Source organism: Hippoglossus stenolepis, chromosome 15, assembly GCF_022539355.2.
Source record: "Hippoglossus stenolepis isolate QCI-W04-F060 chromosome 15, HSTE1.2, whole genome shotgun sequence".
In the NCBI taxonomy this organism is placed as follows: Eukaryota; Metazoa; Chordata; class Actinopteri; order Pleuronectiformes; family Pleuronectidae; genus Hippoglossus; species Hippoglossus stenolepis.
The window spans coordinates 2934551-2961252 of record NC_061497.1 but is presented as its reverse complement, the minus strand read 5'-3'; the positions used below and the strand labels follow the sequence as shown (position 1 = coordinate 2961252).

Here is a 26702-nt window from a genome sequence, read left to right as displayed (position 1 = left end):
CTCGTATGACACCACACGAGCATTATGGAGGCATGTTATGTTATTTTCTGGTGTTTTTATGTCTGGACATAGTTTACTAATTTCTTCAATTGTATTGGATTTGGCTGCAACACTGTTTACCCCTGAAACTCCAAAAGTGTTTTGTGGACTCAAACACCTCCATCGACATAGTGGTGAGTAGATAATGAGTGAATTTTCATTTCTGGGTGAACTATCCCTTTAAGTTTACCTGTTGGACTGGGCAGAGGAACATTTTTATAATTCAAAGACAGAGCGGAAGCTAAAAACAATTATGTGGTCAATATGGCCAAAAATTCATGATAGAAGTCATAAATATCAGTTAATAGCAATAATTATTGTGATAAACGTCACATTGTTATTTATTTTATGTCTTAAGACAAATTTTTGCCCCTAAGTGAAGGTTGTAGTTTTAACTCTTCTTTATGAGCAGGGGATGACTTCTATTGAGGTCAATAAATAATGTTATACCTCCTCAATGTGCTTGCACATCTGAGATATATGAATATACAGGCGTCTTGTTACAACACGAGAGTTGAATTTGACCTTAATGCACCAAGACAACATGACACCCTTCAACCTAATTAGTGGAATGAGGAAAGAAGAGGAAGGGGGGAGCGGGTAGTGGGGCAGGTTGAAAGTGGGTGGCCAACTAACGCTCTCAGTGAACACACAATCCTGACCCACTAGACAACTCTGCTTTAGGGGAGGTTTTGCCTCACTGGGCCTTTGGTGTCTGACGCCGCCCCTGAGGCTTTAGAGCGTCTTGGAGCTCAAGAGCTTGTCCTGGAAAAAATGAAATCAGGCTACAGAGTGAACAAAACAAGAAGAACTAAATACAGACATGCTGGATAGATGACATGACAAGGACACTGGGAGTAAACTGTCGACTAAATCTCCTTAATGAACTTGGTCTAGATATGACTCTTACAAAATAATGAATAAATGCTCTCAAGTTCAGGACAAGACTTTTAGTCTTAACAAGACAACCCTACCCTGTCAAGATACATATATCCAACACATACGGGTTAAAGTTTAACTCAGGAGCTATTTTACTCCTACCTTTATCCTAGTCACTATGAAAATCTCCAGAATAGGTGTGCTCCCTGAAAAGGTTGCGTCATGCTCTCATGTGATGTATTCATGTTACGAGAGAAAGAAACTTTGAGGTTTATATTTTTACTGTTTAAACTCTGAAAGGGGCTTTTTGTACTCTAACCTGTAACACTTTACTTTAGTTGTTCCCGTTTAGCATTTATATGCATGAACATTTAATGAATTATTTGTTATTTTTATTTACTTTTAAACATATCCTTGCCATTATTAGTCTTGTCGAGCCAGAGGGAATATCTCCTCTCGGACAGCCAAGCTGGGTAAGGCCTGTCTTCCTCCGCTTGTTGGGGGAGATGCAGCTGTAACAGCAATAGAAAGCTGCTTGTGCTCTGGCCAGAACTAGCTTCCCTGCCATTAGCAGAAGAACAGCCTACATCCTCGCCACTGTCGCCAGATTGTGTGCATTTGGAGAATGCTGACATGTTGCCCAACTTTCAGACGTTTGGGGTCGACGTCTTTGGTTTTAGAGGTTTGGTTTATAACGCTCCTTTAAAAGCTTTTATTGGGCTTCACATAACGAGCTGTCAACACGTCGCTGCCCTGTGCAAGTGGGCAGAGAAACGGAGAGCAGAGGAGAGAAATGACAGCAAAACAGGACAGACTCACACTGAGCTGAAATAAAACAAGTGCACATTAATTAGGTTTAACATAAAGTATTTTGGGGTGTTTCTTTGTTTTCTGGGGTGCTTGGCAGTAATGCTGGTCCTACTGTGGTTACTAAGCTTGTTAGCCAGATATGCTAATGTTTGCAGTCTACGATGGAGCAATCAAACACACTTAGGATTTTGCGTGTGCGTTTTGGTTTAACAAACAGCAGTTAAAATGGCACAGAAGAGTGTGTTTGAGTCCTTCAATTTGTTGGGATTTGTTTGACAGGCTTGTTTCTGGTTACGGGGTTTTAATGGTGAATTGGACAAATATCTGAATGTGAACAGCGCGATTCTTTTTAATAATATTGACCAGAAGCCACATCTTGATTCGTTAATATGTGAAATTAAGGCCCATGACATGTTTTAATGTTAATAAAACATGTCTTGTTATTGTTGCATTTCTGGAAAACACGATGGAGGCCATTTTATGTTACAGGCACTGTTATACGTTGTGCCTTTAAATGTCAAAAATAAGTTCAAACAGGCTTTAATTACTGAGCTGCTTCTTCTTACAAATCCCTGGCCAATCAACTTTCATTTACCTCAGTCAAAACTTATTATATATTTCCTATTCTTTGTATCAAGTATGTCACTAATTATATTTTATTTGTGTCCTTTACTACCTTTTACTTTTTCTCATAAACTTGACAAATATTTCTCCTTTGGCTCCGTTCTGTGCTGCAATGACCCAATGTCCCCTTGAGGATCAATCCAATTTCTGTTTATCCACGTTCAGGCAGACTTTCACTCTGGCTAAAATAACACAGCCCTTCTCAGACATTAGCATGGGAACGCAGGCGACGCAGTGGGGGCAGCATCATGCGTGGTCGTGCAAAACTATGCAGCAAAAAATGTTGACTCCGGTTTAACTTCTTCAGCAAATCCAAAAATGATGTCATCCAGCAATGCGCTGCGGTTGCCAGTTACATGCACGTGTGCATTCCTGGTGCATTACTCTGAAACACGAACGGAGTATTGATGATTCTCCAGAGTTGTGGAGAATCAAACACACAAATCTGTTCCTCCAAATGGACTGCCCGGATCATGTTGCAATGTCTCATTGGTACATGAAAGAACACGCCCCCACCACTGCAGCCCCCTTGCATTGTTCTAACACAGGGCACAAATGTGAACACAGCCAAAGACTGGAAACTGATGCAAAACAAACACACAGCGACACAGTTTCATCATCACATTACTCAAGCAACTCCAGGTCAAAATACTGACAAAGAACATCAGAGACAAACTCAGAGCTCAGGTACAAGTAGCTCTGACAGCATCCAGTGCTCACTGGATGCTTTTGGGACCTTGTCACAATAATCTGTGGAAATTCCACACTTTTGGTTAGACAGCAAGCTAAACTCCCAGCTACATGGCTCCTCTAAACCCTTCCAAGTAGTTCCACACAACTTGCTGCCAACAAAGTTCTGAATGAAAACTCCCATTTTGTCAATCTGATCTCATTATCCTCCGATAGTCCATTGTGAGAATACCCTGGCAACTCACTAATCAGCAGCTATGTCAATGCCAGGATTGTTTATGGGGGATTGGAATCTCCTTTGGGAATGTCACGGCATCCTCAGAGGCCTGCGACTGTGCACCGAGCTTAGAGCGAGATGCTTTTTCACACTAAGAAAGGAGAGTGAGTGGCTCTATGAATGTGTGGGACAAGGCCTGAGGATAGCAGCGTATGCATTATGCATAATTAATGAACATGCAGAAGGGCCTCACAATGGCTGCTCACCCCCGCACAGTGCGTCAGTATCCAAGTCTGGGGGTCAGAGGTCACGTCTGGCTTTGTGCGTGGCCGCCGAGAACGGAGACAAACAAGGAGACCTTTGAGAGTGCAGGAGGTTTCATGTACACAACAAGAAAACAAAAGGAAGCAGTTGGTTGCGTAACAGGAGAATGGTCAGTCAGCACACCGTTTAGAATTTAAATGCACACTTGTGAATTCATTACTGTCTTTCAAACTAGTCTATAAGGGTTCTTTTAGACAAGTACTTCTATTCATTTCAATATTTCTTTGGAAAAAATTTAAATAACTGTACATAAACATGTAGCATGTAGCAAACCAAGACTTAGCTTTATTATAAGTACTACATCCTGTTATAAAATCAAAGTATCTGTACTGTATAACTTATCATTACTTGATGCACAGGCAGCATCCATGTTGCAAAAGATGACAACAGACTATTTGCCGAACACCTGATGCAATGGCCACAAAACTACTGCTGTAGGAAAAATTGAATATCGTTATATTTTTCTCTGTCCAGCCAGCCGGGGGGGGGGGGCAACATTGGGTACCTGAGCCAGGGACCATGACTCTGGCCTCACTAGATCACATCATGGCCAGCAAAACCCAGGAATAAAGTAAGCATTGACAATAACTTAATACCAATTATAGTTCGTTATCTCAACTTTTGGCATCTGACTATTCCAATGGGAGTTTTCACAGAAGTTCTGTCACGTACATGTTGCATGCTGAGGCAGAATGAGATTTACCAAACATCCTGTTTCTCAGGTCCTTATGACACTGTCCTCAGACTGCCATGTTTCCACATACTCCGTACCTTTCTATTAGTCAGTCACATTAGAGTCATTATATTTTGTGCAAATCAATATGTATGATTTATATTTAGATAATATCTGGGTCAATCATCTCTTACAAACAAATTCCATAAATATGACATTTTATGGATGCTACTCACTACAACAATGCTAACAAGCCGATATCATGTTTACAATGTTCACCATCTTAGTTTAGCCCGTTATCATGCTAGCATTTCCTAATTATTACTAAACATCAACTAAAGCTAAAGCTGATGGGAATGCCATTAGTGTTGCAGATAGTTGATCAAAAACCAGACTAGAGCATTAACAATTGTTTTTTTCAAGTATTTTGATAATCAATTAATCAAATTATTCCCTCGTTCAGCTTCTAGTTCTGTTATGTGGAATTACTGTATTCCTTTGTTGTTTAATAGACAAAAATATTAGTCCGGAAAATAAACTGCCAGAATGAATGAACAGATACTGAATTATGAACGGTGAATGCCTGGACTGCATTTCACTGCAATCCAACCAACAATTTCATCTTCCGAAAAGTTGACGTGACCTTAGGTATGTTCAGACCACTGTTTTCACCACAGGCTGCTTCTCTCCTGCTCTTGGTCTTCTTACTTCCGCTGCTTCTTCCTTTATCATACGTTTGCTTTATTTGTCCTCTGGTTCCGAACCTGAGCTCAGACTCCAATGCAAGAGCTTAGCTTGTGTGACAAATGTGCTGCGGTCTCCAAGATTTACAACTACAAATACTTGTCCCCTCTATCTGTTGAGATATGGCTAATCCTGAAGTTACCATGGCAGTAAATCTGAAATGGTTTCAGTCTTATCTGTTGCAGCACAGAGTGAGTTGTTTTTTCAGCTGTGGTTGCTCCGTCCAAACTTGTAACAGCAGCATTAGTTTTGCTCATTTGCTCCCATCTAGTACCATACCTCTGTAATGTTCATAGTCTTGTTAGGAAAACGGTTTTAAATTCAGTTATCAGTGGCCACAAATAAAACTATATTTCAAATACTCTATGTCATTGCACTAGTTTATAAAGGACTGATGTGCCCCCTCCTCATTCTGAACAGATCTGGTGGAAACACTCAACTTAACAAATAAAATTGAGGTCTCCTACTATCCAAAACAAAAGACTTGTTGATTAAAAATGGTAAAAACAATGAATAAAGCAGCTTCATGTTAAAACTCTGCATTTCTTCAATGCTTTTTGGAAGATCTGGGACGTCCCAGAGGGTCAGTCTGCCACTGAACAGACCATTACCGTGACTAAATGTACGCATTACTCGACGTGTTTTTGTAGGTAAATTGCTGTAAACATTTAAATAATGTAACAGCAACTCAACAAAATACATCAGAAGAACTTTTTGCTTTTCAGACATATGATACCTTTGAAGCTGGTTGCAGTTGTTTGCTTTAACAAGTGTTGAATACCAAGAGTAGAAGAGCTGGTTTGCTGGCACTTATCCCCAGGAACACTAAGCTGTGTAAGTTGGAAGACGTGGCAGCATTAAAGTACTGTCACTTATTCAAGTGGTGAAATATAAATGCTACAGTGGTGTACAATAGGTGAACGCAGTGTTGAGTCAGAAAAAATAATCCAATATGTGTCATTTGATGAGTAATTTGTGCTTAATGGAATCTTAATTTGATCTTTTCAGCATTAAAAATAATCCTAAACTGGAAAACAGAACAATGAATACGAATCATCGGACTTTAATGCTCAGCTAAGAACACAACACTTATCACAACTGCAATTACAGCCTGTTTGTGTGTGAATGATGGCATTAAATCATCAGGTAAAAGTCATTATTCTAAAAATCAAACAGGAGAAGTACTAATTGAAAGAAGCGAATGCAAGTCTCTCACCACAAATTACCTCTGTGCAAAACTCATGACACATGGTCTGCACTTTATAGAGTCAACACAAACTGGTCTCATAATCATAATGATCAATGTCCTATTTTGCCTAAGGTCTCCACATTGTACCATAAGATTTCATTCAAAGAATCGTATATTCCAGCTGCTATAGAAAATATTAGTCTGTACACTGCTCCTTTGGACCCCTCGATTTGTAAATCACGCCTTCAGATTGAAAAAGTATATTTACAGCCCCACTTTGCTCTGGGTGTATATCCTTGACCAAACTGACAGGTGTTGTAAACAAGTGTATAATCATGAAGCCTTTTGATGAAGTAGTTATTAAAAAGCATGTGCAGAGTTATTTCTTCCTGGAAGGAACTATATCAAACTGGAGAAGGGGGCAGGCTGAAATCAAGCAGCATGCAGGGGATGCTAGCACGGTTGTACAAATGCAGATGAGATGTTAGAATTTGTTTCCACAAAAACACACACACACACAACAGGAAACAGAAAAAGACAGCCGCCTGGTGCAGATATGTTTTTCGGCCGCCGCACTGAAAACATGCAGCACTGAACCGTGACCCTGACAGCAAAACACGTAACGAACCATGACTTGTAAACTGTTCCACCCCAATCAAGTTGCAGCAGCAATGTAATAGCTCTAAGAGGCATTTTGCCGAACCATTGGTTATGCTGTCCGGAAAATGTTGCATAAGACGACTGGAAAACCCTCAGTCCTCCGGAGAAAACCATGCTCAAAGTGCCGCTGAGCAAGGCCCTACCCACATGTTTCACTGGAAAAACTCAGTCGTGCAGCACTGTTGTAGCTGGGTTGAGCAATTTGCATATGCATGGCGTGTATAAGCCCGTTTGTATCCAGTTTGCCAAGTTAAATAAGGATTAAAGGCCTCCTAGCATTTCTGATTCAAATCATCATCTAATGCAGGGAATAAGGCAACAGAAAACCACTGCTACTGCAGAACAAGTAACGTGAGGGGAGCTCTCACACTGTGGATCACACCTCACTAATGATTAACATTTCAAATTAAATCATTTTTTAAAAAGAGAGAGAATACAGAGTAGAAATATGACTATATTAACAATCAGGTTGAAAAGATCAGTGTGTTCGAAAAAACCGTGGCATTAGAATGTACCACAGGAACCAAGTTTTGTTTCCTCTAGGGGTCATGCCCCAGAAATGGTTACTCCATATTCTTGTGGCTGCTCTAAGCTGCTTTAATCGGAGCCATTAAGTCTAAATGGCTTCAGTGGATACCGTTTTACTATATTCATCTTGCCTTCTACATTTGTGGCTACAAACCAGTCAGAAAATCACCTCACGTTTTTTGCAACCTTCAGAACATCTGTATAGCCTTGATGATAGCATTCCTACGTTCTTGTATAGACTGGATGCTACTGGAATTGATTATGATTGTACCAGATTCAAGTGAAAAAATTGTTGCATTGTTGTTATTTAGTAGCCATTAATTGACAATATTTCCCAGTGGTTTTCCTATTTGGCCCAATTGCTATTGAAATTGAATCGCCCTGATCTAGACCATTTCTGGTCCTGTAGCAGCAGAGGGAGTCTGACACGTTTCAGTGAAGCTGCAGATGATGTGAGATTTTTAACAAGACAATAACCACATCCAGTAAATGAACTGTTGACACAGTTTGATACAGAGCCAGGCACACGTCATCAGCTTTTAGACCCTCACGTGTGCACTTTTCATCACCACAAACCAAACTCCTTTCGAAGATGAAGCACTTTAATATTTTATTCATTTGACGGTCAGCGTTAATGGCGAAAAAGACAACTATAATAACCTTTTATGACTCATTGCGGGTTCCAAGTGAATGCGGCATCCTCTCATTCACCATGCGGCGTATGAATAGATAATACCTCCATTAAACCCCCAGTAATGAGCAGAGTTCACCGCTTGTGTTGTTTGGTTGTAGTTGGATGTACAACAACAGGATATTCAACATTATCGGGATCCAGGCAGGGTTAAATTGCCCTATTTCTCAATGGGATTCTGCAGATAACTCTCACTACGGGGGGATTAGCAATGACTAGCTGGAGAGATGTACCCTCGCTTTGGCAAATACCCCCCCCTCACACACACACACACACACACAATACAAACACACGCTTACACACACATGCGCGCCGTCTCACATTAGACAATTCACACGGTCTGGCCACTAAACAGCCTCCAGCTCTGCCCGAGCAAAGTGAAGGGACAGTGGGTAAAACACACACGACGAGCCGGGAGAGCTCCAGTCAAGTACCTGGGTTTCAGCGGCGGAGGCTGCGGTCTCTGGGCACCCGGCGGCGGCTGGGACGAGCTTAGCTTTCTCTGTCCCCGTCTGGAGCTTCACCGCTGGTTAACTCTCTCCTCATCACGGCTTAACCCAGCAGACTCACGCCCGTCGGGCACAAAGTGTCCGGGGACATTTCTCAGTCCCTCTCCCGGCTGGAGGAAAAGGCGCCAGCGGTTGTTGGCTGTGTGTTAACCCAGAACAAAAAGAGGCTCCCCCCGGGACAACGCCGCTCACAGGCAGCCGTTACTCTTCTAACGGGGGAGATTTTAAAAAAAAAAAAACCGCTGTCTCCCAAAAACATTCACTCACTTTCTACACTTGAGTGTGACTGAAGTCCCTTTCCTCCGGGGTCCCGGTGGGTATTTCCAGGATGAGGCTAGTGAAGCGGCTTCTCCTCCATGTGCTGCCCGGCGGAGAGCTCTCACTGACTGGAGCCTGGCCGGAGCGGCGCTGCCTCTGTGCCGCCTTCACGTGCTTCCGGAAATGTTGCACACCAGCGAGACAAGCCCTCGAGAGGGGGGGGGATTCACATCACCGTCACACTGGGGTTACCGTGTCTCACTGTGACATTCAGTATAGGGGTGTTTCTAAACGCGACGTAAGCTGGTTTCCGAGGTGATGAACTCTACGTAAGAACGCAAACGTCCGAGTGAGAGCCTCCGGACTTTCTCCGGACTCTCTGATGACTGGAAAAACACTGGCACACAAACAAACAATGCTCCAAGTGCCGCTGAGCAAGGCCCTATACCCACATGTTTCACTGGAGATGCTCAGTGGTGCAGCACTGTTGTAGCTGGGTTGAGTAATTTGCATATGCATGACGTGTATACGCCCGTTTGTAGCCAGTTTGCCAAGGATTAAAGGCCTCCGAGCATTTCTGATTCAAGTCATCATCTAATGCAGCGAATGAGGCAACAGAAAACCACTGCTACTGCAGAACATGTAACGTGAGGGAAGCTCTCACACTGTGGATCACACCTCACTAATGATTAACATTTCAAATTAAATCATTTAAAAAAGAGAGAGAATACAGAGTAGAAATATGACTATATGTTAACAATCAGGTTGAACAGATCAGTGTTACTCTGGAGTTTCTCCTCCCTCATAACAACTCCGGGGGAATGTCCAAATGAGCCAATGTAAGGACACAGCAGAAGACCCTCCGGAGAATTCACTGCATGCCAGTGGCTGTTAAGGACGTTTCTATGGCGCAAAGATGGGAAAACATTAAATAATAGAATATCACACGCGCAGAAGACACTAACAAAGACGTCAAGAAAGCATTTGGTGATAATGGCTGACGCCAGAGTCGATGTGTTGTAAACAACAAACACGTGCTCGCCCCAGCTGAATTTATACAGACACATTTGTACGGACATCCCGAGTTCATAGCGTTAGTTTATATATTTGCTACAAAGCTCAGCTGAAGAGTTTTTACTCCATTCATGTTATATTGCAACATAAACTATCTTACGAGTACTAACAACACTTGTAAATATCAAGTACATATTTTTTTTCCCAATGAGGGTCAGTTTTGATAATGCCAACTAAAACCAAGAACATCAAAGGACTTTGCCAGACAAGCTGCTAGGTGTGCATTATGCAAATCTGCACCGTGACATCACAGTGATGCAGAAATATTGTCTGGACTACTGACGTTTACTGAGGCGTTACAGGAGCTAAATACATCACCAGTGCTATGGAAGCAATCTGTCTTTGGTCTTTAGTGAAATAAAAACACAAGATTAAAAGGTGAAACTCCTCTTGTGATGTGACGCTCAAGCATCCAGACACAGTACAGACAGGAAGAATGTGTTGCATGATGGCTTGTTTTACAGGTATGTAAAAGCAGCTGATGAAGATATATATTTATATAGCTCCATTCCCCATAAAAGTTTTTATTGGACATCGGAGTCGACACTGTTTGCGTGTCGCTGAAGTGTGAGAGGATTTCTTAGCTGCCGCAGTCACATGCACACACACAGATGCTGCTCAGAGGCAGGGTGACCTCTGAGGGCAATGTGCTTCAGAGGATTCAACGTCCAGAACACAGCTGCACTAGTGTCTCAGAGGATGGTCTTTCTTCAAGCCAGTAAACAGAAGATGACCCCTGGCTTACACTGTTTGGAACAAGGTGTTGTTTTTTGGCTATATTGTTATATGTGGAGGTAAATCTACAAGAAAAGGGCTTGAAATGAGAATCTTTCATATTTTTTAATTTGTGCAGGTCTGGTTTGTTACAAGCAGGTTATTTTTTATTGTTAGGTATTACAACCAATTTAAATGTATGACCAGTTACAAGCTGTATTTTTGTGAAATCCAATAGGCAAATAGGAAGTGAATCTATAGGGTGTTTACCAGATACAATAGTGGTAATAAGTGGTTTGATCATGACATTCCTTTTTACGTCTCCTAAAGGAGTATGTAGGGAAGCAAGGTGGACATTTCTGCTCAGCCAGTCTCATCTCAAATACTGTGCAGCACAGTTTTTACATCTGTAGTGTGCATGACTTCAGTCCCCAGCACACGATTCACATTCAACAAAACATTTTTTCATACAGCAACTTACCATGACGTACATTTACAGCGTATACAGTCACACAGTCATCAGCTGCATCACAAACATGTTCGTTCTCATAAAAGCACAACACGGCACATTGTTGCACTTACAGAATGCATGTTAAAGTATTTATGCACATATAAAGTTTCAGTCAGTCACATGTTGTGATGGCATGAGTCATAAGCTGCACGACGTTAATAGTTTAGACAGAGCTAAGATTCAGCGGCCGGTTTTGATATCTTCCATAAGTTACAGTCTTTAGAGAACAAGTTTCTCTCTTAAATGTCCAATTCCTTGTTGAGCTGCAGTGGAAGGAAAAGAAGATCCATCCATCCATTATCCTTTTGATGGTCGCAGGGAAACCCAGCTCCTATTGGGCAAGAGGTGGGATACACCCTGGACAGGTTGCCAGTCCATTACAGGACCAACACACAAACAACCATCCACGCTCAGCTTCACACCTACAGGCAATTTAGGATCTCTAATTAACCAAACCTGCTTGTTTTGGGATTGTGAGAGGACGCTGAAGGACGGTGACAAAAGGAACACATTTTGTGCTAAGATAACTGGACTCTGGAGGATATCCACTCAGTGTGACTCCTCTGGACTCCTGGGGCCTCATGTGGGTTTTGTTCGGCCATCACCTCCACTGAAGGCATATCCTGGATCTTTTAATGGCCAGTGTGAGCAGGAGGAAAGTTGTTGTTTCGAGAATCTCTGATGTTATTGTTCCATGTTGTCATTAAATGTGTTCACTCAGACACGCAAAGATGCCACAGCTGCTGTCATCACGCTGAGAGAGCAGATTTGGACACATGTGACAAACGGATGACTTGTGTAATTCCTGCACTGAGCCACGTGAGGATGAAAAGTTGGGGGGAAAGATTCTTCTTCAGCTAATAGAGTGAATCTGTTGAAATCCAGGGTTGGTATTAGGTGTGTCTGTCCCATGAACATGGCTGAACATGTTGTTATGGTCCATCTGTACTTGCACCACCACTCCAGATGACGCCTATTGAGCCCGTAGGGACCGTCACTCTGCATTTATTCAGGACCGTTTAAAGTGTTTCCTTTGCATGGCAGACATTGTCCCTGGATATTAACAAAGCACAGTCACCACATAACACGCCACAATATCATCCCTACTTAATGTATTTAGCTGCCGGAGCTTCACTCCCCGTTTAACATGATGAATGATTCATTCGGAGCAGTTTTATCTGTCTGCACTCCACATAAAGACAAGAGATTTGTCTCAGGAGTGACACGTTTTTATTTTATTTTTCTTAGGCAAAAAAACAACCTTCACTCGGAATCTTTGCAGGGCTGATCTACACTGGGATTTTCTTTAAGACCTAAATTACAGATGTGGAATGTGACAGCTGCAATAACTGCAGGTTATCATTTGGCGCTAATGTCTAGACAACCGCTCTTAACTCATGATCCGTGATGCTTATAGTCATGTAATTTAACAATGGCTCTAAATTATACAAATTAGTTTGGGATTTGCCGTCAAGAAATCTGGTTCACACAGAAATTGTGTCCAAACCTGCCCCCTAGTGACGACATGTGCTACACACAGTGACTGTTAGACAGGGGATTTGCTCTGGTCGTCTATGAGACATTTACTGGAGACCACCATGATGCAGGATGCAAAACAGAACTCTCAGCAATGTTTTAAAACACTTTACGTCACTTTCAGAAGGACGACACACGCAGTCATAGTTGTCATCTTTAGATTCATGGTAAAAAATGCAAAAAAAACAACAACCCATAAATACAACAGCATCCATGTAAGTAAGAGAGAAGTGAGCTCGGGATACATCCGTTTGTGTTGGTGTGAACGTCCTGAAGGAGGGACTGAAACAACATGTGTTCATCAGCTGGTCTAAGCAGCAACTAACCCAGGAAGAGGACATGCATGCTGGAACTTCAGTTTGCTCAATTATGTACACAGAGAAGACGTGTTGTTCGGATACTCCCTTTTAATGCAAAGTAAAACAGGAATGTAAAATGATTCAAATCAACAATTATCGGCAGGAAGATAAAATATGACAAGAAAATAAAAAAGGAGGTTTAATTTATATTGTGCATTTATAGTACACTGTACATTTCATTACTCTTTTCCATTTTAACCTCAGTTTAGTCTCTATTACAATCTGGGTTAGTTTAGCTACGGCATGTTTGTACCAGTACTTGCAGAAAATAAAATAACAAGACACATTGAAAAAAGAAAAGAAAAAAGATCTGCCTTGGTTTACTTGAAAGTAACTTGCTTTTCTTTAACAGATTTCAGTGTTGGATCAGTGGAAGCAAGCAGCAAAATAAAGTACACTGAATTAGGAAGGGAAATAATGGAGAATACATTCTACACAATTTAGAGACTATATGAAAGTTGCAGGGCTGGAAGGTGGGGTCACAGAACGGGGGGTTGGTCTGGAATTTTTGATAGAGCAGGTAAAGAGTCTTTGAAGTTTGTGGCCCCCATTTTTAGAGATTTTATAGATTCAAAAGACTAATTAGTAGTTAGTGACGGTCATGTCTCTCTATTCAAGTTTAAATTTTCTGTTATTTAGTAGGTATTTAGTAAGTACTCTCTGTTCTTGCATATTAGCCTTTGCTCCTAATTACAAGTTGGAAGTTTAGCAGTAGTTTAGTAGGACCAATATGGCATTCTTGAGAAACAGCAGATTCAATTCAAATGTATTTGTATCGTGCCAAATCACAACATACATTACCTAAAGGATGTGGATATTAATAAATCTTTTTTCTGTCTAAAGGGTGAACTCGTCACGTAAACGAATTTTTAGTTCAGGTATAATGTAATGCATGTTCTGCACAACCCAACCTGTTCTTCCAGTTGTAGGACAGGTGGGGTTGCCTAACACCGGTAATTGCCTCCTGTTCCCTGATTCAGTGACACTGGTATTAAAACAGCTGGAAGCACCTTAAGTTCTCAGTGTTGTTGATACTTTGTAAAGAATGACCATAAAGAATCACCATTTTCAGATTAAAGCTAGAGTTGGTAATCCTGGAAAAGCTAGCAGGGGCAGGCTACACATTGAAAAATGCCACCGATACATCCCACCCCTTCCTATCAGCCCTCTCGTCTGCCTGACAACTGCTAGAAGCCGACTTTCCCATGACTCGGTTTTATTTATGGATTTCAACAAATAAGATAAGACGTGTTTTAGAAACAATTTACCAACTCCTACTTTAAGATAGAAATTGGGGCTATTTTGAAAAATTAGGTGTTGTCATTTAAAAGGGTTAATTAATATTTTAAAGAAAACTCTGATAACCCAGAGAAGGAAATTAAAAAAAGGTCAAAGTTAAGGTTCAGCTCCCCTCCCCAGCCCAATCATTTTCATACAGTCCCTTAGAGTTTGACCAGAGAATGCAGAGTGGCGTACATGACAGTGATTTCTACCACTATCAATAACATGTCAAAGAAAACCTCCTCAGTCAAGCTGCATGAATCTGAATAATAACGTCCTGTTGGCTCAGATCAACACCTCAGGCTGGTGTTCCTCATTTTTTAGCAGATCCTTGAACAGCAGTCTGGTGACAGTGGACATGTTTTAGCACAACAGCACAATAAAAATCTGACCTTTTGCAAAAAGAAAAGTATGGAACATAAAAATGTTGAAATCTTACATTATGATACACAGTGATAGATTTTGCAAAGGTGCACAGCAGAAGGTTGTCGAGCAAAAGGCTGCAGGCTATAGGGCAATGTAAGGACAACAAGCTGAGAGCTGCGGCTCTGTTTCAGTGCTTCAGACTTTATATTCACTCGTGCGCTCTTGCTGTTTTTCAGAATGGAAAAATCTATTTTTAAAAAGGAAACAAAATAAAAGGAAGTAATGGCGCAGGAAGTCCATTATCTTCTCTGCCTGACAATCGCAGGAAAAAAACAGAATTATTACTGTTTCAAAAATAGTTTGGGATTCTTCCGTTTCTGAAATGTAGTTTGATTCTCAATATGACTGAGCAGCCTTACCCATACATTCACTTTTCCAAAATAAAATGATTGGAAACCATCATTACAATAAACTCATCTTTAACTTTGCAGCTTGTCAATCTCTGGTATTGCACTGAAACGTTTTGGCAATAAACCCTTAGGCACAAAGCTAACTCACCTACAGGCTGTCAGGACTCACCAACATCTGTGTCGGCTTTGTCCCTGTGCACAGCTCTAATACTGTCTACATCAGATTTGAGGTGAAGCTCTGGGAAAGTGAAGTCTGTCTTTTACTGTTATTCTGAACCCTGTCACAAGTCCAGTCAGTTCATAAGCAGCACGGAGAGCAAAGGAAAAAAAACAAAACATAATGAGATTATAGTGCAAATCAGAAAAGCGATCAGGAACTGAAACCATGATGGATGAAAAGATCCAGCATCACTCACAAGTGCCACATCTTTTAGAAGCAGCAATGGCTCCACCTGAAACTGACCCACTACTAACTGATGCATCATTTATTAAAATGGGCTTTTAATAAAAAATAAATACTCTGTGGACACATGCCTGTTTCCGATGAGTCTTGGAATGTATGAAAATAATTGAAGCATTTTCCTATCCAAATACGAAAAAAGGTATTAGTTTTTTTTCTTATGAGGAAGCAAATTTGATGAACTTTTTAATTAAAACCAAATGAGAGAAGCTGTTACTCAGCAAAGCACACGGCAGGAAAACAATCTTAAATGAATTAGTTTCACATTCTAGTGAGTATTATGAGATCAACTTTTTACCAATTTCTTTTTTATAAATCTACAGTTTGACTACAGGTTCTGCACAGCGCAATCGTCCAGCCAAGTAAGCAGTGTGAAGGAAAGCTTGCGTTAGAAAAACACCCGAGGTGGCTCTCTGCCACATTCTCGACATTCGTACACATGAGAATTAAAGGTATCAAACAGTATCTGCAAATTATATTTGTGTATCTAATAGGTGAAGTTTGTCCCGATCAATAACTGTATAACAAACACCCAAAGAATTAAGTAAGCACTTTAAGTTAATTTAAACTGTCTAGTGTTTAATGACAGAAGTCTTTATGTGGTAAACTCCACCCAGCTGGTACTCCAAGATGGTTAAAACAAACACTTAAAATTATTTGCAACTACAGCTTTAGCCGGATTTCACTGTTTGTTCCCTTGACAAACACACAGTCATATTTTCAAAACCTCTCGCTCTCTCACACACACACACACGTTCTGAAAAACACAGCAGTGCATTCTATCTCGATGCAAACATGATATTCACAATCAGACTCCGCTGACGGCTTCTGCACTGTGTTCACTCAGACACTCACTAGGCGGCGGGTGAAGTGCATGCTGGGCTTTAGCTGTCGTCCTCTTCGTAGCTCTGGGCCTGAGACTTCTCTGGATTGGAGGAGCCCTCGAAGCGCTGCGAGGCGATGGCCGCTTGGTGAGACATACTCTTCCTCACGATGTCACCTTTCCTCCACAGAGTGATCTCCTGCAACGTTACAACACAACACCAATGACATACAAATAGCAAATATCTGATTTCTGAATAATAGATACAGTCTAAATTAAACTCGACCTGTTGAATATTACTATGCCAGGGTTTTTGACTTAGAGATCTTTAATGTTATTATGAGAAGTGTTCAGATCATGATGAAACTGTGGCAGGACAAATGAAAATAGCGGGCTGCCACACACTCAGTAATTATTGGGAAAACAATGTGCTGCTGTTAATCAGAAAAGAGACAAGTACCAATAACACAGCAAATTCAGTACGCACAAAATGCTTGACGTACATGAAGAAAACAGATTTTTCATGTAATCCAGACTTTTTAAATATCACAGTATTCAACACTGTAACTTTATGTTATTGTTATCTGTATGTATGCCCGCTATGTCTATCTTCTATGCCACCTTTCTCTTTGTTTATCTGTTTGCTTCTTATTTTTTTTCCCTTTTCACACTATTTCACCAATAAAGAGGAAAAACAAGCAAACAGATTTCACGGTCTATTGCAGAGATCGACAGGCTGAAAGTAGCAGGAGAAGTGCACCAACCAGACATGTTTAGCAATACCACCCCCTGAGAGGGGAGGTTTTTTCTCCCCAGGACTTAATATGGATCCTCGTCGCTGAAGTGGAAACGCATGCCCCTGCAAATGTTCCTAAACCCTGGGGAAAGTTCCTCCAGTGGAAATGCTATACAAAATCCTCTGACTCCCACTATAAATAAATTGTTTAAGAAATGTAACAGATTTAGGTCACTTTTAAGGAATGAGGTACCTTATATCCTGTCAGAGAGCTGCCAGCAACCTACTTAATAACCCAGCAACCAATGATTATTTTAATGATCTATTATTCTGCTGATTAAATTAGATTGATTAGTCTACAGAAGGTCAAAATAATTGTCAGCAATTCAGAGCCCAAGTTAAACATATTGGGGAAAACACTTCTTTACTTTCTTGCCAAGAGTTAAAGCAGGGGATCAATAACATGTCTGTATTTATATCAAGATTTCATTATCTTAATGACGACTCAAAGTGCTTTACACAACAGTTTTGCCATCACCCATTCACACACACACATTTATACAGTGCATCTATGTGCAGCACTTTCTCTATCATACATTAGGGGCAAGTAGGGGGTTCGGTATCTTGCCCAAGGTCACTTCGGCACGAGGAATGGGGGAGACGGGGATTGAACCGCCAAACGTCTGATGAGTGGAGGACCCGCTCTACTCCCGAGCCACAGCCACCAATACCATCCTGTTGTCCGTATATATCAAATATGAAGCTTGAACCAGCAGCAGGCTAACTTAGCAGCCCACTCAAAACAGGAGAACATCTTAATTAGTGTAACTCTGACCAGCTACAGTTTAAACATATTTTTAAGCTTCTCAGTGTTAATATGTTGACTTGATTGTAACCACAATATCAACACTGACAACCACATAATGAGGTTAAATCTTTCTTAATAGCTGCATGCATGCATTCATTCAGTGACATTCCTGATTGTGCTCGCTCGCTCTCACATTCGATACACACACTATATACACACATACAAAGCATCATGCGACACATCAGTAAATATCACATTATTTGTTGAGATCTCATCACAAGTGGTCACAAGAGACACATTCAGGATGCATTTAAATGCCAGGTGTGAACACACGTACTTAAGGCTGTCCACTTGTGATCAGATCCCTCAGGACAGATGTCAACACCAGGTCTGAACAGGGGTTCAGACGCTGGTGGTGGCTTCATTTTTAAGTGGCAGATTAATTACATATTTTTCACAAAAACGTCTCCATTTAATTACAATTATATGAAGCAGAAATCATACAGGAAAAGCTTTGGCACTAGTGATAAATTGGTTAGCAAAATGGCCGCCAATGTATTTTCTGTTGATCTATAAATGGACTAAACGAACTGATGCAGCGCGGTGTGTGTGTGTGTACCTGCTGTTTGAAATAGCGTCTCTCCTCCTCATCAATGAGCACCAGGTTGAGGTAGTACCGCACGGAGAACTTCTTGTTAATGTCCCTCATGGTGGGCGTCATCTCATAGCCCGCTAGAAACAGTCTGATGGGGATGGACTCTCCTGCAGCACAGGAGGTCAGGAGCAGGATTAATGATCAACTAACAGGAAACAACATCACAACAGGAACCCACAGTAGCAGCTCATTACCCACCACGGACAGTACAGTCCTTACCTCTGACTGGGGCACCATCCATGATTTCATACTTTGCTATGGTGTCGTTCTCGTGGTAGACATTGGGTCCTGTGCCAGTTGTCTCCCGCTTGATGATATCAATCTCCATGTGTCTGATCTTAATCCTCACCAGTAGAAAGTAAATCTTGCCTACGATCACATCTTTTAGGTGATACCTGCAAACAAACGGCACAATCTGTCAAACCAAACTCTTGTCTCACTCTCTAAGAGTTAACTTAGAAAAATAAAGTTAGTTGGGGCAGTTTATTGTATAATGAAATCATACTTTGATTTATTGTATTCAAACTCTATGTGGAGACAGTCCTCGATGCCCACTTCCATCTTGATGGAGGAGTTGAGCTCAGGGTAGCTGCTGAGTGTGTGTACCACAATGTCCAGCTCTTTGCTGATGTCATTAAGTCTGCGGCTGACTGTCGCCCTCAGGAAGTAGCTGGAAGTAAAAGCAAAGTTAGCTCATGAGTCATTATATGTCAGTGAAGCAATACTGTAACACAGAAGTCAGGGAGCGACGTGTGAGGTCGTACTCCTCAATACACACCATAAAAATGAGATTGCTGAACATTAAAAGTATGAGAATTTGAGATATAGGTATTATTCCTCATCTAACTCTGAGCAAGAAGGCAAAAAAGGTCTAATTGAGCATTCATGTGGTGTTGGAAAAATTGGAAAAATGTGTTCCCAACTGGAAAAATTCACGTGAAGGCCATCTCAAGTCAGAACAACAACTTGGAAAATATGCAATTGTGGCACACAAGTTGATGAGTTGCTGACGTCATCAATAATAAACCAATTCATATAATTAGCTCTAAATAGAAGCTTTTAATATAAACTTGCAAACTGTGTGTCCATCTCTCACAAGCACATAACACCACTTCTTGGCCAATTATAGACATTAGTATTATTAATGTACCTTAAATAATCTATGTTCCTTTCACACCGGATCCTTGCTCTTCATTATCATGCAAATTTTGGACAGATATGTCAAGGTGTCGTTTTAATGCTCTAAACACAAATATATCACTGTTTATTTACAACATCCATGATTTTTCCACATTCCAACTTCAACTGAAAAGATCCTACTAACTCTACATTGTAAATAATTCATGCACACTGTGCACAGAGCAGAGCTCACCGTAGTTTGACGTTTTGACCGGTGTAAGACTCGTAGGGTTTCTCCACATGTGTGAACTCGAAGTCAAATGTCTGCGACTGCGTGAGCTCCCCTGGCCGAGCCAAGTCTTTCACAAGAGACACAAACTCGTGGTGGTTTCCTCTGTCATAGTACAGCTCTGGAAAAGACAGTAATATCATCACACAGCTGCAGTGCAGCAGTTTTACAGATTTTACAGACGTTTGTGCAGAATTTTCCTTAAAAGCTGACAGCTGATTAAATCTGATGACGGTAATAGCTTAATCTTGACTACTGTTGATGTCCAATGCCTCCAGCTGCTTTATTCTGAAACATCATTGAGATAATGGACTGTTATTCAGTGACCAGGCCTACATCCACTGCAGTACTTCACTACTACATACTATTATATGCTGTACTTGCTCTCATTTGGAGAGAGATGCTGGTGAGAAGAAAAAGGGGAACAGGAAGAGCTGCAACATTCAGGATACATTCGTGGGCAAAGTGTCTGGCAAGGACAGAATAAGAGCTAAACTATTAAGACTGCATTTTCATAAAGAATGAAAGAACTTAAACTAGTGCACCATTAAAATTATGCAAAGGAACTGTCACTTCACTGAATCTATTCTTAATCAAGCAGGAAGATGACTTTACAGTACACTTTAACTAAAACTTAGTTGCAGATTTCTGACATGTGACAGATGACATGTAGTTCATAAGAAGTTCTCTTATTCTATAAGGATATAAAACATCAGTCTCTGAGGTCCATACATAGTTCTTCTCCAGCTGATCCACTTATTTTGACTCTGCAGCTTTTAAATAGAATGGACATTCTGCACTCATGCTTTGAGGCAAGTTGGCCAGTGTCACTTCTTCAATTTTCACTCTATACGCCCAAACACGGCACGTTCATCTAAATATTGTTGATGGGATTTTACATGGATGTTCTCCTGGCTACTTTTACAACATTTAAACAGGTAAGATAAATTAAGGAGGAATCAGATGAAAGTAAAAGGTGAAACAATAGCTGCTACATCACATTCAACTAAAAGATCTTCATACATTTTATAATCAAACTTCTGCTTCACTGATATTTGTTTAACAACCTTTATCTTTCATGGTGTCATTATATCTGTGATGATTTTAATTTCTGAACTGTTTTTGTTTGCTCATATCGATAGTAACACATTGACATGTACACAGCAGCTATTCTAGGTGGAGGATATTTTTATTATTTTGTTTGATGTGGCTCAGTTTACTCTGCTACAATGAGTTTTATATTTTATAAGACCATAATATAACTTAAAGGTCCAGTGTCTGAGATTTAGTTGAAAGGGATCTATTGGCAGAAATTGAATATAATATAATTCTAGTGATGTTTTCACGAGTGTGTTTCATCTAAATTGTATGAATTGTTGTTTTCTTTACCCTAGAATGGGCCCTTTATATTTAAATACTTTATATTTACATCAGGAGTGGGTCCTCTCTACGGAGGCTTCCATGCTTTTTACAGTAGTGCAAACTGGAGAAACTAAACACCTTTTGAGTGTTTTATTAAAACTGAAGGTTTCCACAGGTTCTCTTTCATGTTTGGAAGGGGAAGGTGAGGTGAGGGCTATTCAGCTGCAACATGCAGCTTCACCACTAGAGGTCACTAAATTCTACACACTGATCCTTTAAGTCAGCTTGTGAAATAAAGGCTGCACTGCATAACCATCAAAGTGCTGCTACCTCTGTCCAATGTTTTTGTCTTTGCAAAAGAGGAATTTACTTCCATATAGAAGTTGCTGTTTTCAACTCTGTCCCTTTGTTTGTTGGTTCGTTTATTTGCGAGATTGCATTAAAAAAAAACACTGTAGAGATTACCACAAAACTTAAAAGGGAGGATGTGGTATGGGTCAGGGAAGAATCCATTAGATTTTGGTGCAGATCTGGATCAGGGGGTGGATGCAGGAGAATTTTTTTTTCACTTCCTTTAAAATTATAAGATATGCCGTCATCCTTGATTTCTCAGAGAATAATTCAAGGATTTTGATGATCTGTGATGTTCTGATATTATTTAGTGCAGATCCGAAGAAAACTCTGGATCTATTGAATTTAAACATGGTTTCATAAGGGGACAGTTGGGCCTTGGCGGCGTTATGTGCTCTCCGAGTGACATTCTAGTTCTGATATTTATTGAGTACATTAGCTTTACAGAATAAGATCCTAATGTGTTTTACAAAGAAAATGACTGGTTACTGTCGCTACCAGATAAATGTAGTGGGTTTAATAATTGTATTAGAAACTTCAGCTCCTCACAGGCTGGTTTCTTGTGAGAGCCCTGCAACTACTTTGACTTGCATTCTTCAGATTCAGTGTGTTAGCACTAGCACAGACTCTACTTGCCCGGTCCACCTGTAGCTAACAGTGGAACATCTGTGTTGTTGTGTTTGTTAGAGAGAGAAGTGGCAGCTGTCATGTGACACAACGCATCGACACGTTAAACCACTGGGGTCAAAGGTCAACGGGGCAGCTGGCCAATGGCTGCGGCGTCAGCTGACGTTAGCTCGCACCTACGCGTGTCACGAGACCCCGGTTCAAACGGACACTGGTTCAGACAGGGTGTGTTGTTGTCCCGTGTGAAGTGACACATTAACACTAATGAAGTAAAGTACACACAGCGAGCCTGTAGCCTGTAGCTAGCTGCCCGGAACCCCCTGTCACTCCTCGGCTACTTGTAGCAGCTCAGGGCCGCCGCCGCTCACCTATCTGCCCCACGAACTCGATCTTGATGCCGTTGTGCTCCAGCCTCTTTCCGGGGTACTTGAGCGTCACGTTGACTTTGCCCGACACCGTCTCTCCGTCGAAGAAGAGGAAATACTTGTCCTTCCTGCCGTCCTCGCTCTTGTGCTCCGCTTTCTTTCTCGTCTCGGCGTCATTCAGAACTATGTCGATGTCCGCACTCTGACCGAAGCCGAAGAAGCTCATGTCCGCGGCCCAGTGGAGCTCAGTCCGTGTGTCTGTGGGTCTGTCTGTGGCTCAGCCTGTCCGTGGCGCTGTCCGTGGAGCTGCGGGGGCAACAGTGAGACTCTGTGGCTCAGATGAGCAGAAAGAAAAAACACCAGATTATTCACGAGTTCCACTTACAACCCCCGGAGTGCGCATGCGCCAGCAGTCATGTGAAGACCTGTTCCTATCAGACGAGTTTTTCTTTTTTCTTTTTCTTCATTAACGTCTCGTGTGAACTTTCTGTCTGAGCTGAACCAACACGACTCAGAGGGTTTGAATCACTCCTCTGATCTCCTCTTAGGACAGATCGGCACTTCAACTGTGGGCTGCTACACTTCATACATGTATTTATATCGTTACTCTTAAGGATAGTTAATTAAATAGATAATTTTCCTCTCACATATATTTATACTTTATTCTCATATACACACGTGAGTGACAATCCAGGGATGTGAAAAATGGGAATGTATGTGAAAATGTGTTTATATGATATATGTGCATATACGTGTGTGTTTGTGTAGGATCGATATGGAATTTTGGAATATTAGAGAGTAAAAAATACTCATACTTATTTTACTCACATACTGCAATATCCATCATTATTTATTTAAAAAAAATGTTTTAACCATAAACTAAATTATAAATAACAATAAAAAAAGAAAATGCAAATACAACCAAGTATGTAGACTATACAAGTTGATGTAGAAAATTAATAAATATTTTTTACAAACAGTGTAAACATACATGCATCTTTTCTGCATTGTTTATTCTATAAAATAACAATAACAGTTTTCATATTGGTGCAAACCAGCAAACATAATCACTGATATGATATATATGTAACCGATACATTTTCTGTATAAATTGTTATGTATATATTATACAAGAATGTTACACACAATAATTTTGTGTGGTCAAATTAATTAATGTATTTTAAAATGTGTTGGTTAGGAGCTTTGAGATCAATTGTAATATATCTTCTTTGTTGATGTCATCCAAATGACCCTGCCTGTTCATATTCAAACAAAATGACATCATCAGTGCTCAGATGATTAATTCCCATTATAATAATGATCGGCATCTGCTTCTCTGAAACAGGAAAGGACACATTGGTAACATACTAACATCATGTTTGGAGCTTTGATTGGTGCGACAGTACTTTGAAATAGACATTCCCATCAGCTATAGGCTACATGCAAACCTTTAATGAGACAGAGACAAATCAGTGGACTTCCAACAATATCATCCACAACAAGCTCATGATAAATTATAAATTGTGCACTTTGATGTTACATATTTAAAAATGTCTTACTACTTAGATAACTTCATATCTAAGTAACTTCATATATTGTTAGAACTTTAATCAAAACAAAGTCAAACTATTCAGCTCAATTTCATTTCAAAGTAAATTCTGCTCACTTGTTTTTTTGCTTGTGGAATGAAAAACATGGCCTTTCACTCCATGTTAACTTTATATCAGATTGCTCTACAGTGTAAAATCTCATGGTCATTCATTCTCATTATGTATTTATTTTTAACTCAGTTTGTTCTCACTTTGTGAATTTAAAATCATGACCTCTATTGTCTTTGATGGGTTGATGAGATGCCCGACTGATTCTTCAATGAGCTGAACAAATTCAGTTGTTTAAAGTAAACCTAAAGTATGAAACCCAAACCTTTTAACTTGAAGTTTCAAACACCTTACAAAGTTGAACATTTAAAGTTTGAGAAACTTAAAGGGAATATTTAGAGTGAAATTAAGATGAATACAACATTTTAGAGACACTTGTTTAAATGTGGAGTTTTCTCAACATATTTGTTAGTGTTATAAATGCTATCTTTACCAGAATGTCGGGAATAAACCATACTCATCATAATTAAACCATTAAAGTCCATAAATAGTCAATTAAAACAATTAATTCAGTGAATAATATACAAAAAAGTAAAAACATCTATGAACATTATCACATTTCCAAGATCTTTCTCTCTTGGCCTTTTGGTTTTCATGTCAACATACTGACTGAAAACCACCTGACAGCCTGTTGTACTAGTGTGAACCAGCAGAGGTCAGTGTTTCATACATCATAACCACTCAGTTTAACTCACTTTGTTTTGTCTAAGATTGTCTCAATAATAATTATCTCTGTAACATTTATTGTCAGTTTATTATTTTCCTCTCTTTGGATTTAATTCATCTCAAGCTTTCACTCTCAGTCACAAAGACACTGTTGTGTAATGAGAGGGCTTCTCCACTAGAGGGCAGAGCTGAATCACAACAGGAAACAGACCTGTCACTTCTCAAGCTTTTTTTCTATTTAAGCTCTTGACGTTTTCAGTCATTATTCAGTATTTTACAATTCTATGTCAAAATAAATCCTCATCTACATCATTAAGCATCTTTCTTTATCTTCTCACCCCAGATTCGAATTCTTGATTGGATGGAAAACTTCACAATTGCTATTTTATATGAAACTAGAAAGGGATTCAGTAAAAAAACAGTCCCCTTAAATTATATGAAACAGCACTGAATTTTCCACACATCACAGATATCAATTCTCTTAATTTGCCTGATTATTTTTCATCAAGATCCATGAATTATTCCCTGTGTAAACTATGGATGGGTTAAAAACCCCGATCTCACAAAGTAAGAGAAAGTGAAAACAAAAATCCTGGATCCAACCCCTGATCTGGATCCACACCAAAATGTAATGAGTTCTTTCCAGACCCATAGCACATCATGTCATTGAGTTTCGAGGTAATCTGTTGTTTTTGTGGAATCTAGCTAACAAACAAACCAACTAACAACCTTATAGACAGAGGGGGGGATAATAAAGAGCTAATATTAGCAAAATATGACAGTAAACTGATTTGTCACTTCAAGTCAACTACATTCACTTTCACACATCTATATGTGACTCAATTACCACAAATTGTGTGTGTGTGTGTGTGTTCAGCTCATTACGAGGTTCCTCTGGGAATAGATTCTCATAACTGTGTAATTAGTTCTTGTGACTTATGAAAGCAGATCCTCCCTTTGTGAGAAGCTTTATGATCAAACTTGACAGCAGTTAAATGACTCCCCTCAGGCTTTTATCTCGCATGAACCAATATGCAACTACGTTCCTTCATAACACTGACTCACTTTTCATACAGAACAACAACAGCAACAGAAAGATGGTCCCACAAACAGCATGCTGGGACATCTGAGCGTCACATGGGTGAAACTTTACAACTCTTTCTCTCGTGTGTGTGGACGGATGACTTTTAACAAGCAGAGCCCCTCTAGCTGTCCTGATATGGCTGAAACCAATTATTTTCTGTGGGGTTGTGAGCAGCAGGGGCAGCTGCAGCCCTGCCCCGATACACACAAATATCTTGTCAACGTGTCACTTCATCACATCACACTGTGATATTTTCTAAACAGGCTACATCCCTCTGTCATGTAAGATTTTCTCCCATCACCGTGGTCTGCCCTCACTTCTCTGTCTAACCCTCAGCTCTGTGTTTGACCAATGAAGCTCAAATCTGGAGTGTGTGTCTATTGATATCTGGATCACACTGATAGATCAGCTGATTCCATCATAAGGCCACTGCACTGGATCAAAGAAGAGATCAGCCTTAGTCACAATGAACGGTCTAACTCAGTTGATGGGATCTGACTGGTGTTTCACACAAGACACAAGGGATGAGCAGGGGTCTTCATCCTGAGGAGGACCACTGCACTGGCAGCAAAAAAAACTCTTCTTAATGAATCATTTTGGTTGTAAGTGTCAG

General features: G+C 40.3%; 2 protein-coding genes across 6 annotated transcripts in view; both read right to left on the bottom strand.

The window, feature by feature from the left end:
* Positions 1 to 8986, bottom strand: part of arhgap32b (Rho GTPase activating protein 32b) — a 99767-nt gene extending 90781 nt beyond the window's left edge. For 3 of the 4 annotated variants that reach the window (XM_035178617.2, XM_035178622.2, XM_035178623.2), the window contains exon 1: positions 8503 to 8985. The gene's annotated coding sequence lies outside the window, so the exon portion shown is untranslated. Of the gene's footprint in view, positions 1 to 8502 lie in introns of all 4 variants that reach the window. The other variant, XM_035178621.2, reaches the window with a different exon arrangement.
* Positions 8987 to 13057: 4071 nt separating this feature from the next.
* On the bottom strand, positions 13058 to 23097 carry vps26bl (vacuolar protein sorting 26 homolog B, like). Of its 2 annotated transcripts, XM_035178520.2 has the most exons (7): positions 22685 to 23097; positions 19941 to 20097; positions 19074 to 19238; positions 18788 to 18963; positions 18533 to 18675; positions 16402 to 16568; positions 13058 to 14653 (listed from the first exon to the last, which is right to left on the bottom strand). In XM_035178520.2, exons 1-6 carry the CDS (start codon positions 22905 to 22907, stop codon positions 16431 to 16433), a joined length of 1002 nt encoding a protein of 333 aa, XP_035034411.1. In that variant the 5' UTR covers positions 22908 to 23097; the 3' UTR covers positions 13058 to 14653; positions 16402 to 16430. The 2 variants fall into 2 exon arrangements, with proteins under 2 accessions (XP_035034411.1, XP_035034410.1); XM_035178519.2 differs by having other exon boundaries at positions 13058 to 16568.
* Positions 23098 to 26702: the final 3605 nt, after the last annotated feature.